Raw genomic sequence first — 18,123 nt, 5'->3', positions numbered from 1 at the left:
ACTATCTTATTTTTCCTATAGGTTGTTGTAGGACTCAAGTGAAAATGTATGAAAGCATTTCACATATATGTATATGTATTGACATGTGTTCTCTAGGATTTCATTCATAATTGGCCAAATGTAAATAATCAGAGAGATCGATAAAGTTTCATTGAAAGTAACTTTCAGGTTATTGAAGCGTTTCTACTACCCCTGAGGGTAAACGTGTGGTGATTGTGTGCACACCCACGTCTGTGAGACCCAGCCATTCGTGGTCTGCCGATGAAGGGCTGTGGCTGAGAGAAGACATCAGACTGCAGGGCTGAGACCCCAGGGCACAGCGGCGGGAACATTTACTGCTTCGGTATTGGTTCTCCATAGCTCCAAGCACACAGAGAGGTGTGATCTACTCTCCACACAGAAGGTCATTGTTGCAGCCATGTTTTATCTTGAGGTAATTAGGCAGGGACACGTCAGATAAGCTACTCAAAGCCACTGAGATAACTTCTAATTCTGCATCCTCAATGGCAGGGACACTGCCCTGAAGTTATTCAATAAAATGGTTAGGATTTCACACATGTGATTCACTTAAAGCCAGCCCTTTTCATTCATTGCACTGAGGCAAGACAGAGCTATGGACTAGAGCAAGGGAAGAAGACAGGAACCAGTCCAGAGGTACTGAGGGTCTTGGTGGCACTGAACAGATCTTGCCACACCTCAGTGCCTGGTGTTCACGCTTTTGAAATGTAGACACACTTTGGCTTCTTTCCTCAAGTTGTGTTAAAATTACTGGCTTTTTATAACTTCCTGATCCAAAACACTGTGCACATGTGCCTGCACACCTCACACACCTCTCCATCCTATACCCAGTTTTTCTTTTCTTCAACATACATGTCACAGCATATCCTGCTCCTGCATTATATTTTGTATCAGTGACTTTATTTTGATTATTTTCTATCTCCCAATAATGGGCTTGTAAGGTACATCTGGGCAGGGGCTTTGTTTTGTCTAGAACATTTCATGATACATTATAAGAACTATAGAAAATGTGTGGGTTAATGAATAAAATTATGAGTGTCCAAAATATTAACCAAGATCTTTTTGACATTCTGCTTGATTCTCTAAATTCTTAATTAGAGACTAGACTGTTAAATCCACTGAGGGATATTTTTTGTGAAAATGTACCAATGGATGGGCTCCTTATTTTCCTCCCTTAAGGAAATGTGCAGGCTTTATCTATAGCTGGTTAAGGGCCACTATTGTTGAAATGCAACAAATAACGGAGATTTCCTTCTTGAGAATTAGAAGGTGGAACTGTGGGCCAAACTCTTTGTCACAGCACTTCCTCTTCTATCAGGCAGGCTGAGCAATTATCTGTATGGTACTCCACAGATCACAAAAGAATGTTGGGAAGCAGTCTGCTTAGCAATGAGATGCACAGGTATGCTGAACCAAGTAGCTGTATGGAAGCTGTCAGTGACAGGTAGAGAGATGTGCCCACAGAGCCTTTCCAAGTGATGCCAAATTTACCTAAAAGGAATTGAGTCTACCAAAAGTGTTAAGGAAAATATCAGTGGAATGTTTTGGTAGTGGCTGATCAATGATCTAGTTTCTACTAATCTAAAACTCTTGAGAATGACATTTGTGCATCTGCACAAATGCTGCGTTAGGGTTATAGCCTTTGGAGGATTATGATATAGTCACCTTGTCATCCTAGAAGTACAGACCATGTCTGAGTGGTATGTGCCCAGTAATCACTTGTATATGGTGAAAGAATCTGTAACCTCTGGGAACCTAGAAAGAGACAAGTAGAGCCAAAAAAGAGCTAGAGGAGCAGTTGCTCCTGGCACTTTGTCATCTGTCAGCTCAAGAGCAGAGAAGAGGGCTTTGGTGATGTACAGAAAGATCAGCTTTTTAGATAAAAGCCAAAAGAGACTGGGGAAAATGGCTAAAAATGTAGAGAGGACAGAGCTGATGACACAGCAGGAGCAGCGAGGATCACGGTGATGACAAGTGAGATGAAGCTGGAGGAAGGAGCACTCGCAGCTGATGCAGACATTGGAGCAGTTCAGAATTCTGGGGGAGCAAACATCTGATTGCCTCGTGCTTCCGTGACAGCCGGGACCATCATTTATTGAGTAGTTATGATGAGCTAAGCACTGTATCAGGCACTTTTCACTTTGTCTTAATGAGATCCCAGAAGGAGCTAGACATCCTCTATTCTGTTTCCAACTCCCAGGCCTCCGTGATTCCCTGAATCCTCCAGCCAAACAAACATACAGTTCAGCATAAGCAAAATCCCCTCTTCCCATCAGTGTCGCCACTTGCTCTCACCAAAACCCTGCTCTCTCTTACAAACACAGTTTCCCCAACAGCCCCCTCACTGCATTTCCTCCTGCACCTTTGGTATTGGGCCTGTGAGCTGCACGAAGTGAGTCTCTGTTTCTAATTGTTCCTTCTATTCTCTAGCCCTCCTTTCTAGAAACCTCTAACTTTGAATTGCATGTCATCCTACGATTATCATCTGCCAGTCCAAGGTTAGTCTTCTCCTTTCTTTGTATGTTTAGCTTCTTTTCACGTGTATGCTCTTGTCTTAAATTTTTTATGAATACAATATGTATGTAGGGTGTTTTTCTGTACACCAGACTTTAATTTCTTTGATCTATTTTCCTGTAATGATCATTTCCTCCATTTTATCTTATTAGAAGGGTAGATCTTGACTGCCTAAGAAAGCACTTATCACAAAAAGATGCTTTCATGTGAATTCTGGTGGACTGATGTGTAAGTCTCAGAGCTGGTGTTACTTTGTGTCATCTTTGCCATGTTTAACCTTCTGCATGCATTTATGCCTCCATATATATTTGGCACACACCTTGAACTGGCTGAGCTTGCCTAAACCCAGATAGATTGCCTTTTTCATGGTCTAAATTTTGGCTAACAAACATAGTATCTGCAACATCCTATCTCAGCATGCTTTAGCTTTTGCTACTTATACCCTACCATTCCTAGTCATATTTTTATTATTATCAGTAAATTATTATTATTCAGCCCTACATGGAACAAAAGAATTTCTAATATTGCTTATGCATGGATTCTCCTCAAAGAAAAACTTTAAGAAGAGTAACTATGACTTGATATTATAGTAGCAGGACACTTCTCCTTCTTAAACTTCTTGCAACCTAGGAAGAAACTTTAGTTTATTATAACCATACATGATGGTCAGGAAACCAAGAAAATCTAGCAAAGCCAGGCTTGATCCTTTGATTATGCTACTTGACTGAAGGTTTGAAGTAAATAACAGGAAGACAATAGGGAGAGTATCATTTTGCATTTCTTGGGGGAGACACCTCCTAATACTTCAAGTCTAAAATCAGAATATGTTTATGTAAAATATCTTCCCTCTAAAAGAATAAGGTACTGTTTTGGCATATCTAGCTTGTAGAAATTCAAAAGAGAAGAGATAAAATAATGGCAGCAACAGTGTGAATAGGCTATTACATGTAGAAAAGCCTTATACCTTGATAACAAGACACTGAATGAATGCAGGTGACTTGTGTGGGGAAGTTGGGGTTCCTATGGCCAGGATCCTCACTGAACTTAAACCGCCTGATGATGTAACTGGCCTGTTGCTAGGCTACTGTTTCCACACCTTTAGGCAATAAGCTATTATTGCACTATATAGGGCAGAGGCACAGGCGCTAGTGCTCGACTTACTGCTGGGAGAACACGTTGGGTAATAAACCCTTTCACCCCAAAGAACATTTTGCTGTCAATTCCTTTGGTCACATTGAATCCATAGCGAACTTGCCTGGGGCTGAAACCCATTGGCAAGACACTTGAGACCCTGTTATCGTGGCAGTCAGGACGGAGGAAGATGATGATGAGGTGGATGCTGAAGGTCTAGACAATGGCTGAGAATTTGAAGCTCACGATTCAGGTCAGAGCTACAACCAATCCCTAACAAACAGGTTAAGTTACTTAAATTGAGAACTAGGCCAGGAAAACACCTTTGTCCTGAGTGGTAAAAATATGCCTAGTTGACTAGAGATGGACATTTCTTTTGTTGACACATTAATTATGTAGAAAAGGGCCTTCATCATTTCATACATGAAGACACAAAAAAGTAGGTCTTAAGGTCACCACGAGTATCAGAGTGGAAATTCCTTACATCTCCCTTTGCTTCCAGTGAACCTAGAGCTTTAGCCCGTCATGAGAAATGCTCACAGCTATGATCCTGAATCATCAGACAAGAATAAATGATTTTTAGAATTCTCTACTGAAAAAGAGTCACATCAAAACAGTTAAAATCTGGCAAGGTTGGATGCTTCAGAATGACTCATTAGGTCCAAGGTTTCTAGATGACTGAGCTGTAGCGATACGCTCCTTCCACTGAAAATCCCTAGGCAGTGGGCAGAGTCAACTAAAATCAGTAGGACAGTTTTTATTACTTTCTACTTCTATTAAAACCAAATACTTTCTACATACAAAGTATCCACCCAAGTATTATTTTTAATGTGGGCTTAAGAGTACTAATGACACACATCTGGGGATCTTTCACATAAAAAATAGTAAACCACAAATGTTATACACTTGGGGTACTTAAAAATCTAAGCTGTTCTGATTTCAGTGCTGGAGAGATATTCAGGTCACCTGAAAATGACTTTTCAGCCTCAGTTAGTTTCAAACTCAAAACTCTCTTGAATGAAGTGCTAAGCAACCAGTGTAACAAAGGCTTTGGCTAATTATTTAAATCTCAGTAGGAAGCAAACAGGCTGGGAAAGTAGATTGAAGAGACAGGTACTGTTTTGTTTTTTTTTTTTTGTTTTTTTTTTTTTTTTACTTCCTCCAGAGTGTTACTACTCAGTGAGGTCCATGGAGCAATAGCATAGGTGTCACCTGGGAACGTGTTAGAAATGCAGAGTCTCAGGCCACAGCCCAAGCTCATTAAACCAGACTGCATTTTAGCAAGATCCCTGTAAGCCCGTGAATGTTAAGACAAGCATTGTGGGAGCATATCAGACAAGTGAGGGGAGTCCACTTGAACGGTTCTAAGGTAAGAGTGGGCAATCCTGTGGCTCAGTTCAGTTTAGTGAACTCCTTTGTCTGAATTGTAGGTCTACATAATCTAAGTACAGGGAAGACAGTCTATTTGGAGTAATGCAGTCATCCAGTGGGAGGTCTCTGACAAATCTGCCCTTTTACACAGTCAGATGAGTATGGTCAGTGCCTACGGGACAGGGTCTGGGGAGATGAGCATGAATATAGAAAATATTATTATATTATTTCTTATGGTTGAAACAGACTTTGTTCACGGGTAGTTTGACAAACTATTCTCACAAACTCTGTTGCTGTGCATTCATTCAAATGTAAATTTTAACTAGTTTTTTCCTTTTTTTAACATGATAGAGAATGTTACTAAAGCAGCTGACACCATGCATCTCTTTCCCAAGTAGATAATTGCTTTTGCCACAGTGTAATTATACAAATTAATGTTTCATTGACTATGTTTATATTAATATGTGGTATACATAATATTGGAGCTTTTAAAATAGAGCAGCATCTTGCAACAACTTGACTTGGATTTCATTACATGAATTTGAGTATCTTGTTGAAGCATTTAACTGCAGTGAAAGACAGGTTCCTGGTCTGTTTCATGGTATGCATTTTTAAAGAAGAAAGAATGAAACCTTCTGCCAGAGGGGATAAAGGAAAGAATAGTTTAAAATTTCCCCTTTGATCATTTTAATGAATTCTTTCTTTGAAAATCATGCTATTTTCTGTTCTTTCCTGTACTTTCTTCTCCCACTTCTGTTTCCATTCTGCTTCCTATTTAGAGAACTGGGTTATTAGAAAGAGAGAAGAGAAAAAAATTGGAAGCATAGCAGCCTTAAAGCAGTGGCTGGCAAACCTGGCTGCATAAAAAAGCCACCTGAGGATCTCAGAAAATGCTTGGCAAGGACCTACCTCCAAGTTTTGATATTACTGGTGCAGGATGGGGTCATGGTATCAATATTTAAAAAAACTCCCTTTTAAAATCTTGAATCTTAAAGACAAGAATAAAGCAATTTAAGTGTGGAAATTGACACTTAAATGAAAACTAAATTACATATATTGTCACATAGTTGCAGTATGGATGTGGTTCACAGAACAATCCAAGTCAAGACCTGTTAAGCGAATATGTCCAGTTTCCTAGATTAGAGATGACTTCATGCATCACAATTACGAGTAATGAATGGATTTTGAAACTACAGCACCTTTGCAGTCGGTCTGGCCTAACACTGATACTAAAATGACTTGGAGATAATATCTGTAGCCATTTAAAAGAGAAGGATTTCTGACCATTGTGTGATCTGTTGCAATTATAGAAGTGACCTGATAAAATAATGATTATTCTTCAATTATATCAATGTTCAGTTTAGTTGTCAAGAATGCCAGAAAATAAATGCCCGTGTAGGCCTTGAATTGAGACAGATACAAGGAAAAGGAGAAGGACCAAGGTTGTTTCATTCTCAGGTGTGTCTGCTTTGCATCCAGGTAGAGCATACCTAAAAACCACCCACCTCAAACTCAGTGGGGAAGCCAGAGAGGAGAGTGCTATGAGGACAATTTGGAGGGGTTTTCTCAAGAGGCTGTGATATAAGGGTTAAATCCTAGACTTTCAATTAGATTGCTAGAGTTCAGATAACATTTGTACCACTACTTGAGGCAACTTTCTATGTTGTTGCTTTAATTTATTCCTCTGTAAAATGGGGTAGAACCCCAGGGTTTTGGTGAAGACTTGGTTGTTAAATGCCTGGTCCATAATACATAATCAATAAATATTAGCTATCATTATTAGCAAGTTTGGATCCTAAGGGAACACAAGCCCTCAGTTTAGAAAGGGTGCCCAGTTCTGGATGATCAAGTTTCCATTACAAAATATGTTCTTAAGTGTTTGGTACGCAAAACAGTGTATGCAACCTGTACGCAAAACAGTGAACTTTGTTTTGACTTCTTGTTAGGAAGCCAGTAGCAAAATGATCATCTCTCAGAGCACCAAATAGAGAAGAAAGTGCCAGAAATCTAAACATGAAGTCAGAGATATCCTCATCAAGCTATACAGCTACTTACCCATGCAGGGAAAATAAACTATAGGCTTGAAGTGAACAGCTATAAGACTAAATTTATAGTCAAGTTGATTGCAAAACTAATTTTCATAAAAGGAACCCCATACTTCCATTGGCTTTTATTGTATAACGTTAAAAGATCAGAGACTTATCAGAAAGAGTGCTTTTTCACAGTTTCAAAGAAGCAGCCTGGAAAAAGGAATAAATTAATTCAGAAAATATTCTCTTCTTCCCTACACCTACCCCTCTGCTCATCAAAAAAGCTACAGGCACTAAAATTCATTAACATTTCTATGAACATAAATGTGAAATACTCATTTTCATTAAGTAGTCTAGTGAATACAGCAAAATCAAATTTATCTAAGGAGATATCCAGTGCTGCTAATTTCCTTGACAATGGGGACATAAAGTAAGGGAAGCCATGAATCATTCATGAAGTTCAATTTACTTCTGTTATTTTTGGTGTTTAGCATCCCTGAATAGAAAGTATGCAGCATGGTGTAGATGATATTTTTAAATTATTTCAGATCAGAATTAATGATTTGGCAGACAGCAGTAACGTAAGAATGGCTCAAAGGCTTTGCCGCTAATTGCCCTATATTTCATATTTTGCTTGTGAGTATATGTTCATGTATTCAGAACATTTTTTTTCTATATTCTAATATCCTTTATAAATCAGGATCACTTTAGAACCACTATTTTAGATAAGAACATAAAGTAATTTACTGGTGATGTAACCAAATTGAATTAACTGCCAGAGTTCTAGATTTTAGGTCTAAAAGAGATATTTAAGGTTACATAATTAACTGACCTTTCAAAGAGAAATTTCTTCTACATTAATACTGGTGAGTGGCTATTTCCAATTAATTGCAGAGTCTCTGTGGGCGGGGAAGTCTTTCTTAAGCAAGGACTGATTTTGTGAACAGGCACCTTTGCTCCTATCTCAACTCTGTAGCTAAACTTATTTCTAGGTGTTAAGATAACACATTATATAAATAAAACTTAAAATTCCAACTCTGTAAGCCTCAGATTTTCTCAGGGAATTTTCCATAGTTAAGTTACAGCATTTTCTTAGGTAGATGCTTTTTTCTTACCACTTGACTGTTTTTGTGGACAAAGAAACAACTTTGTTTTGGAAATAATCAACATGACTGTGTCTTGACATTCTGTGTACATGGTGTTACTACAAAGATATTTGAATCAAGACAATGACAGTATTCTGAGACTGAGAGATAGATTGAGAGATGTTTCACTAAATTGAATCCATTAGGACATTGCCTAAGTTAAAAGTTTTGAAACCATTTTTTAAAACAAGAAACAAGTATAAAAATAACCAGGTACCACCACTAAAGTCTACCTTTGATAATTGGTTGTGGTTCATGTAGGAAGAGTGTACACAGTTAATGACTCAAGTGGAGCAAAAAAAATTCATAGTGATTCATCATAGCAGCTTATTTCAAAATTCCTGAAATAATTAAAATGTTAGTTTTTCTCCTATGCGACTCTTCGTTGACACATTTATAATCTTAAATTTTTGAGATCGTCTTTACACATGAATATAAAATTGTATAAATGGAAGAATATTTTATTGCAAGTAAAAAAAAATCCCTGCCTTAAATGTTATCTGAGAAATTTAAAACTAGACTTCTAAAATGCAAAAGGTTTGAATGGTTTAGAGCCAATATATTTAGCAGACATTCACTCCACAAATACTTATTGTCAGGTACTGAGCTAGGTTTTAATTATTGTGTTGTGAGGAAAACAATGATCCTTTCATTCATGAAGTTTATTACACAGAGGGAATAAACAATAAACATGGGAACAAATACTACTAAGTGTTACATGAGAAACTAACAGAATTTTGAAAGAGAATACCTAGGGGTTCCTAATTTAGATTGGATTCTCAGGAAAGCCTCTTACTGGAGGTGGCATCTTAGGTGAGAAGTGAAAGATGTGAAGTAAAAAATAGCCAAAAGAACCATGATGGAGAAAAGCATTTCAGCCAGAAGGACAACATGGTGAAGATAATGAGATAGAAGAAAAATTAATCTGCCAGGAACAAAGAATCTATGGTATTACAATTTAGTGTAGTAAACAAGGGAAAGATGACCTCAGATGAGAATGAATATCAAGGTTACACAGGAGCTCAAAGGTCAAATTAAGAAATGTGGAGAGTTTTCTTGGTGCAATGAGAAATCTCAATTTTTTTAAGTGTAGAAGTAATATGATCCAAGGCACATCTTGCAATGATCATTCTTGCTGCTGGGTAGAGAATGGGCTGGAAAAAGTCAAGAGTGAAAGTGAGAAGACCAATTAAAATGCTGCTACAATGATTTAGGTAAGAAGTTATGGTGGTTTCATGGCAGTAGGGCTGAAGAGAAGTTGAAGAGTTTGCTAAATATCTTGCAGACAGAATGGATGGTACATGACACTAGATTGGAGGAGTGTGAAGGAGGCATCAGCAATTAATCCTATATGCTGGTTGGATAGTGAGATTAAGGTGACTGGAAAGGAAACTCATTTGGGAGGGAAAAATTGGTAAGTTTTGAGCAAATTAAATTTAAGATGCCCTTGAGACATCAAAATAGCTAAGCCAAGAAGAGTGCTTTGTGCATCAGTCTGGGGCTCAGGGGTGATCTGAGCTGGAGATATAAATTTGGGGGTCATTAGGCTGTCTATGGTATATGAAGAGAGGTCCTCTGTGATCTTTCTGAAAACTTGTCAGTGGAGGTGGGAGATAGGTAGGCAGGTAGGTTCTAGATTACAGTGGGTGGACAGGCAGTTGAGGCAGTAGACGTCAGATACAGACCATTCTTCCACTACCTTGGAGAAAAAGGAAGTAGAGGATTAGAAAAAGCTGGAGAGATGCATGGGGGTAAATTAGAGGTGTTTTATGATAAGTTGAGTTTTCAGCTTGTTTTTAGGCTGTGCAAAAAGAGGTAGCAGAGAGGGTGAGATTGAGGATCTCAGGGATCAGAAGGGGATGTATATGTGAATTCAAGAAAATCAGTTCCCAGAGTTAGGAGAGAGAGATAGAATCCTGAACACAAGCAGCAGGGTCAGGCTGCAAAAGGAATAGGAGCAGCACCTGTTTCTTTGAAATAACAGGGGCTAACCCAGAATGGTGAGGATCAAAGGAAGTTTGAAGTTGGACAAGACCACAGACAGATTCAGGCCTGAAGTGGCTTTTACTTTTTAGGGTGTAGTGAGAAGTGACTCTATGCGCTGTTAGTGAGAGGGTAAGATCAGGGTTGAGATCTTCCTTAACTGTTGCTGCAAAGGCTGGGAAAAGACACCTGACTCCTCCATGATTCTTATCCCAAGCCCTCCCTATATCTCCATGAGGCTTGTGGCTATCAAACCTTCACAGGATAGCTTTATTGATTTCAAATTCCAAATCCTCTCAATACTAAATTCCTTGATTGATTTTTTATGTGTCATTAACATTTTTTTAGCATCCCAGGGCTATGAAGCTATTCATCTGCTCCATGTTCAAGTAAATTTTCAATTTAACAAGACTTTATGGCCTTTCCAATTTTACTTGATTAGATGACGTTAAATAAAAGCCAAACATCTTTAATTTGTCTCAGAGGACCTAACCAAGGAAAACACTTCCCATCCTTGGGGTTGTGAGAGAAGAGAATACAAATAAGTAAATTTTGTGTGGTAGGTAAGGCTTCTACTCCATTGGTCACACAAGTATGATTGGTTCAGTTTTACATTGTGGGAATGTCTCCTTTATCATTCTTATTCCCCAACTAACAGTAGAGCTTCTCCCTTGTAATCAGATTTTAATCTTTAAAAAAGCTCAGTTATAGTCCTCATAGGTTATCAATTCAGGGAGAGCTGTTACAGCAAATAAGGCAACACATGTTTCTCATGGAGAATTAAGAAATAGATAACAGTTTCAGTATTTATTAATAGTTATTAGCAACATACCGATTGCGTATTTAGGCAGGAAGATGCAAAGCTCATTTGAACTACGTATTACTGTCATATGTTACTTTGGTGCTTCAAGTTATTACTTTTAAGATTTAAGATCTCTTCACATTGGTTTATCTATTGTTAAGAAGGGATACATTTTAAGTAAGATATTAAAGCTAAGTAGTGTTTTCAGTTGAAGCTTTTGAATTTTTTTTAGGTTAACATCAATGTAATCAGGAACTACTGGGTTTCCGGCATGCTCTCTCCAGTTACATCCTTTGACCTTTGACCCAAAAGATAAAGTTCTGCTTCAGCTTCTAGGTCTATTCTAATTTGTTTCAGGGATACTTTTAGGAAATACAGATCAATCTTTGGTTGATTCAGTGTCCTTTGCTGAGAGTAGGGCCAGCTGGTGCTCTGCCTCTAAATCACTGATTTTCTGTTCCTTGCTCACCTGTTGGTTGCAAGATTCTCTGATGGAGAGCAGACTACCTGGGCTTGAATTCCCACTCCCCCACTATCCTTGCCCTGTGGCCTAGCTAAGTTATTTTACTTTTTGATCCTCAGATACATAATCTCTTCAATGTATTAGCAATGCTTACACTACAGAGGTTTTATATTAATGCCTAGTTTTGGTCTAGGAAGTAGAAGGTTGTTCCATACTTTTCCCCCTGTTCTTTCAGGTTCCTGCCTTCATAGACTCCTGATTACATAAATTCTTACAGGCCTAAATTTCTGCTTTGCTTGAGATAAAAACTTTAGAAACTAGAGTTTTGGGACCTACTGTTGGATCATTTTGGTGATGGTCACTATCTGCTTGCATTCCTACATATTAGCTGATTTCAGGGTGTGGGGAAGCTGGGGTTCCTATGGCCAGGATCCTCACTGAACTTAAACCACCTGATGATGTAACTGGCCTGTTGCTGGGCTGCCGCTTCCACACCTGTAGACAATAAGCTATTATTACACTATATGGAGAGCTCGGCCCAGTGCTCTGGGCAGAGGCAGAGATGCTAGTGGTCAACCTACCACCAGAGAACAAGTTTGTTAATAAACCCTTTCACCCCAAAGAATGTTTTACTGTCAATTTCTTTGGTCACACTGAATCCATAGCGAACTTGCCCAGGGCTGAAACCCATTGGCAAGACACAGGGTCACAGGTACTAGGCCTCATCAATCTGTCCAGACAACTGATTGCATCGTACTGAATTGTCTCAATGATTATCAAATGACTGGATTTTCACCTATTGACTGACACCATATTTTATAACTTTAGACTATTGGCTGTTTGCACCTCCTGCATCCCTGCCACATGATAGTCATGCTTAATTTCTGTCTCATTTATAGTTTTGGTCATTATATGATATGAAAAATGGACCTACATGTCATCTATTTTCTAAATATGAATAAAGAAAATTATCTCCTTAAAGAAAAGTAGAAACCTATAATAATAGAAATGTGATGTGCATTATAAAATAAACTATCCATTTTGGGAGAAAATGCTGATAATTTCAGCACTTGCAACTGACAACACAAAATCACTTCAAGTACTTGTCAGAATTCATTGCTTCTTTAAGTGAATAATTATAGGAAAAATAGAAGTTCCCATGGCCGGGATGCTCACCTGACCTTGATCTATGTGCCCACTGCGCACATACAATGCTATCTCATGCTTATGTCATACTGGCCTGTTGTGCAAATGCTTGCTTGCACGTGTGTTGGCAATGAGACATTATTGTCTTTGTTCTTGTATAAAGGCCTCTGCCAGTGCTCTAGGTGGACTGTGACCTGCCAACTTGCTGTATGCAGACTCAGAAGATGTAAATCTATGTGCTGTATGAAAGCTGGGTATGAACCCTTATCCCAATGCTCTGTTGTCATTTTTTGGTCTCTTCGAATCCAGGGTGAACTTGCTCAGAGCTGAAATCTGGCACTACAATAATATAAACCAATAAGATCTTGGAATTTTGAGAGGTTATCATATGCCAATATTGTCCAGCAAGAAACAAAGGTAAAAAAATCACAATCAATGGAAGAGAGGTCAAGGGTAAAAGGCAACCCACATATATGAGCAATCCATGAATTAGCCCTCTTCCCATGTCAGTTCCAAAAGCTTTTGGATTAACTAACTGCTTATCTAAACTTCTGCCATATTTATAAAACATTATTAGCCATTAATAAGTGATTAGGTTCATATTTCATTCCTATGGTTTGTGTTTGGTTGTCACTGGCATTTAAACCAGAAGTCACCATCAATACTTTCCTATGCTAACACCTTTCAACCAGTTTATTTATACAATGCATTCTAAATTTAGAATATTAATTGAAGAATGAATAGTTCATGAATTTTCTTGTTCATTCCAGGTTGTAGTAGTAGTAGTAGATCAATGTCTGTGTCTAAATTTATAGCTATATCTATATAAACATCTTTATCTATGTCTGTATTTAGTAAAACTGGAAAATGAATGTAATTGCTTACTAATCAGATACTGGAGAATATATTTATTCTTCAAAAATACTATAGGGTCACTTGGAATTTCTGCATTTCCTTTACCATTTTGATGTTTAGATCTGGAAGCATTTTAGATGATCTTAATAAACATCTGTCTACTTCTCACATTACATTAAAGGTGTTGTAATGCTCTGAATTAGCTGCTGCGTCTTTCTGTGACCCTGAAAATGAGGAAATGGCCTAGGCCTGGTATTCAAATAAATGGGCTCAAATGCTTGCATGTTGATGGCTGAGAAACAAGGAAACAAAGATAGCCCATCAGGTTGAATCTTAGTGACTGAAATATTCTAATTACTAAGAAAGCAATCAGTGAAAAATGGCCTAGAGGACAAACCCAAATCAGCCACTGGACCTGAAAAACACAAGGTTGGGTCCAAACCACAGCCTCATGAAAACCATCTATCATCTTTTTCTTCCCACAAAGAAAGGCAGATGTACACAAGACTCTGACACACTGTTCTTCTAAAAGACAACAATTTACAATCCTTCAGGTGGACAGACTATAGAATCAAAGTCAGTCTCACAAGGTCTTTTCATATTAAAATGTTTTTCTTCCCTTATTAGTGAAGCTTGGGTGTTGGAAGGCCTTGGGAGAATCTCTGTTCTGAGAAGGAGAAAGCATGGGTTCAGATTGTCCAGCTAAAGCAAGCGGACTTCCCCTGATGGTTCAAAAATATAGCTGCATTGAAATGACCCTTAAGCCACCAATATGAGGGAAAAATGTCACAATCTTGTGAATCCACTGAGAAGTTGGTGGAGTAAATTCAGCTAAATACATCCTAGTGCCAATAACTCAGTGAAAGGATGGATTTAACTGGATCAAGCAAACATCCCTCATTCTGATTCCCCTGTCCAAGTAACTCACAACTTTCAATTTCCAGGGTGCAGTTTTGTTCATCTAGGGGATATCTTCGAAGATCCATCATACACGCAGCTGTGGTTGTGATCCTGTCAGGATGAGAGAGAAAAGACAGCATCATAAGGGTGAGGACTTTTACTTCTAGGTTTCCAAGACCCGAATCAGCTTTACCCTCTGTCATAAAAATTTTGTGATTAAAAGTTTTGAAGGTGGGCAGATTGAGTTCAAGTCTTTCTTTGCTGCCTACTAACTGTGTGCGCTTGGGCTAGTTAGTTTATCTGCATGAGCTGAGGTTTCCTGTCGAACAAAACACCTCTTGCATGGGATGGTGTGAGGATTAAAAGGGATATTGGCTGCAAATTTCTTAGTTCGGTGTCCCATACTTAGTAAGGGCTCCACAAAGATGGTCATTCTTACAGCTTTTATTATCCCAGGGGCTGTTCTGTGTCCACTAGCATCCTAGCAATGTTCTTGCCAGTATGTGCAGCCCTCTGACCTTATGAGTATGCAGAGGTCTGCATTATGTTTCAAAACCTGCCTTCTTTTCCTCACACACCTGCTAATAAACAACAACAGAAATGACAAGAACAACAAATCCCATCCTGTATGACTTTGGTGTCTTATATTCTCCACTGTTAGAGAGATTTATAAGATTTATTGCTAAGGTCTATATGAAGCAGGTAGCCTATAACTAGTAAAGAAACACTATCTTAAGATCAATGTTCATATCATATTTACCAGCTCCCATTGAGCTTATGTGTTTATGCAAATCCTAGGACCCTGACTCCGGAAATCCTCTCTGGGTTCCCACTCTCCTTCCATTTTCTCTTGCCTGTACTGATTTCCTGGAATGTGGGGTCTGAGAGTACCTTTAATTCCCATAGCTAGTCTCATCCACTCTTACAAACATCTGATGACATTTTGGAATTGAAAAAGTACTTAAAAATTAATTACTTGGTCCTCTAACACAAAGTAATGTAATTAGAATTTAGAGAATACAAAAGATTCAAATTTATGATTTCCTTTCTATCTTAAACCAGGAGCTACAACATTGGAAAATTTTCATCAATACTCTCCACAAATAAAAGCCCAGCTCTATCTACAAGGTGGAGATGTCCTGAATAGCAGTCTGCAATGCACTCTTCTGTACCTCACTTGTTTTCATTAACAATGCATCTTGGGTTCTTTTCTCTATCAGTTAATAATAAGCTGCCTTTAAAAAAATTTACTATGATGTGACAGCTGTATGGAAATACCATGATTCATTTTCCCAATCACCCTTTGGTGGGCATTTACATTGTTTCCTATCTTTTACAAATGGAGATGCTTGGAATATATTGGTATGCTCTACTGTGCCTGACTACATCTGTTGACTACTTCTAGAAAGGGGATTGTTAGAAAAAAAAGGCAAATGCATTTAAAATTTTGCCACATTGCCCTTCATAGAGGTCATACCAATTTGCACTCCTATCAGCAGTGTATGTGAATGTGACAAAGTACTCTTCATACCTATGTTTTTGAGGCTGCCGAGGCAGCTTAGTGTTCTGGTCATTCATGTTAACACTACAGACACCTCCTTCTGAAGAACATTATTAGGAATAACCCTCACCCTTTCCAATTTCTCTTTGGTTTTCCTTATGAAAGATACGAAAGTTCACAGAGGTAAACATTTGGACATTCTCTTTGAAGCTTTCCTTAGACAGGATGTTGGTCAATTTAATCAGATCTTTTTGTACACGAGGCCAGAGCAAAAGGAATTTTAAAGTTGATTTTTAAAAAAGTCTTCGAAGTATTTTACCAAAAACCTAAAGACTAGTTGTATTCCAGAATTAAGCACATTAAGTGATTTTACTAGATTCCTTCTTGCTGTCACTTCCATTATCATTTGAGTTCATTATTTTTTCTCATAACTATATATCATGAATATCTATTGCCTGAAAACAATGCCACAGCATACATGGCCCACCAAGTGTTTCAAACACCATTAGTAAGACAATACAATAAATATTTTTAAAACTTAAAAAAAATAATCTATTTACTCATATTCCTTATTTAACAGCTGCTTATTACTAAAAAAAAAACATGAGGAGGTAAACGTTCTCTAGAAATTACTAAAGTGTGGCCAGTCCTATGCCCTATGACTTAGCCATTGACTCTCAGCCAGAGATAGTTTTTCCCTACAGAGGACATTAGGCAGTATCTGGAGACATTTTTGATCTTCAGGGTAAGGGTTGAGGCTTGGTAATGGCATCTGGTGGGTAGAGGCAAGGAGTGGTGCTAAAAGGCCTGCACCACCCAGGACAGCCCCCCAGTGGTATATCTGTTCCAAAATGTCACTGGTGCCAAGGTTGAGAAACCCTTTTTACAGTGGTGATTTTCAAACATTTTTCCTCAGAGTAAACCTTTATAAAATGAAATGTTATAGAGAATCTCAATATATAAAATACACATGAAGTAAGTGAAAGCCATACTTTGTTAATATAAAATTTCCCTGTAAATTCAAATGTTGACATTTTTAAAGAGCACACGAATTTGAAAGCAGTGGTTACAGTGAGAATTATGGCTTCAAATCACCCTTAGCACTGATTATTTTTGTGTTGCATTTTATTTATGTAATATTGAGAAAAGCTTCATAAATAGGGAAACACTTGCTTTTAAAATCTCAGAATGACCAGCCATGGGCAACCTTGACTTGGGTGGGAAAAACCCTCAGGTGCCAAATAACCACCTCTGGGATTGAGGACACCTTTGCATTATATACATCATGAATATCACATAGGTGGTCAGCTTCTGCAAGTTGCTTAATGATGAATTAAAGGAAAGCTTTACTTGGTGCTCCGTGAGCTTCATAAGTTAACTTAGCAACATAAGTTAATGCTATGGTGGTCTTGAATGCATTAAAATGTGGTATAGTATACATTACAGTGTATCTATTTCTTATCATAGCTTAAAATAATGATAGTATTTAATAATCAGATGAGAGTGAAATATTTGTGGACTATTAAGGAGCTTTAGGGGTACTTGAGAACATCATTTGACCCCCACTGGTCAACATATCTCATCTAATTGACCTCATTTTCAGATACATATCATCTGGTTAGTTAACCACATCATTTCAAAAAAAGGGCATGCATTGAAATCTTATGCTGAACTGATTTGCACATTATGAGGCTCTGGAGTTTCTACAAAGCAATTTGAAAGGCAACAAAGCACTGTGTGTAAAATGAATAACAAATGTCTCCTGTGTGTGGTTCCTACAGTTGTGAGTGATTAAAAAAATACCCAACTTTTAGAAAGCATAACTGAATTTACTGTTGCTATCCATTATGATGAATGCACTCGGCAAGCAGTAGATATAAGATATCTAATTTATAATCACTTTGGGAAACTATATACGGACACCAGAGACTTGCCCACAACCTGAGGTTTTTTTCACCCAGTATTTCTGGACCACTTTATTCTCCTGCCCCATATCCCATTATGATACCAAAGAGAGTTAAATAATCACAGCTCAGAAAAGTGGTGAGTCAAGGCAGTTCTGGGACCTTGAGCTACAAGGAAGTCCTGACCCCTCTGGAGGACACTGGCATTAGGGACACAACTTCCTTCTTGGGGCCTATCTGTTCTAAATATCAAATTGTCTTTGGCTGAACTTGAATTAGGTGCCAACTCTCCCAAAATTGTCTAGTAAGATCTGGAAGGAAAATCACATGCATACAAATATGGCCACCAGACACCTATAA

The 18,123-nt window shown here is 38.1% G+C and overlaps 1 protein-coding gene across 1 annotated transcript in view; it reads right to left on the bottom strand.

Annotated features, from left to right (window-relative positions):
- GABRB1 (gamma-aminobutyric acid type A receptor subunit beta1) overlaps positions 1-18,123 on the bottom strand; it is a 353,576-nt gene that overhangs the window by 88,161 nt on the left and 247,292 nt on the right. The window contains exon 5 of the mRNA XM_057502193.1: positions 14,387-14,469. Coding sequence (XP_057358176.1) covers positions 14,387-14,469 — 83 coding nt within the window. The remainder of the gene's footprint in view (positions 1-14,386; positions 14,470-18,123) is intronic.

Source organism: Manis pentadactyla, chromosome 5 (assembly GCF_030020395.1).
Source record: "Manis pentadactyla isolate mManPen7 chromosome 5, mManPen7.hap1, whole genome shotgun sequence".
Taxonomy (NCBI): domain Eukaryota; kingdom Metazoa; phylum Chordata; class Mammalia; order Pholidota; family Manidae; genus Manis; species Manis pentadactyla.
The sequence above is the reverse complement of the archived record's forward strand: the minus strand, read 5'-3'. Positions and strand labels throughout refer to the sequence as shown.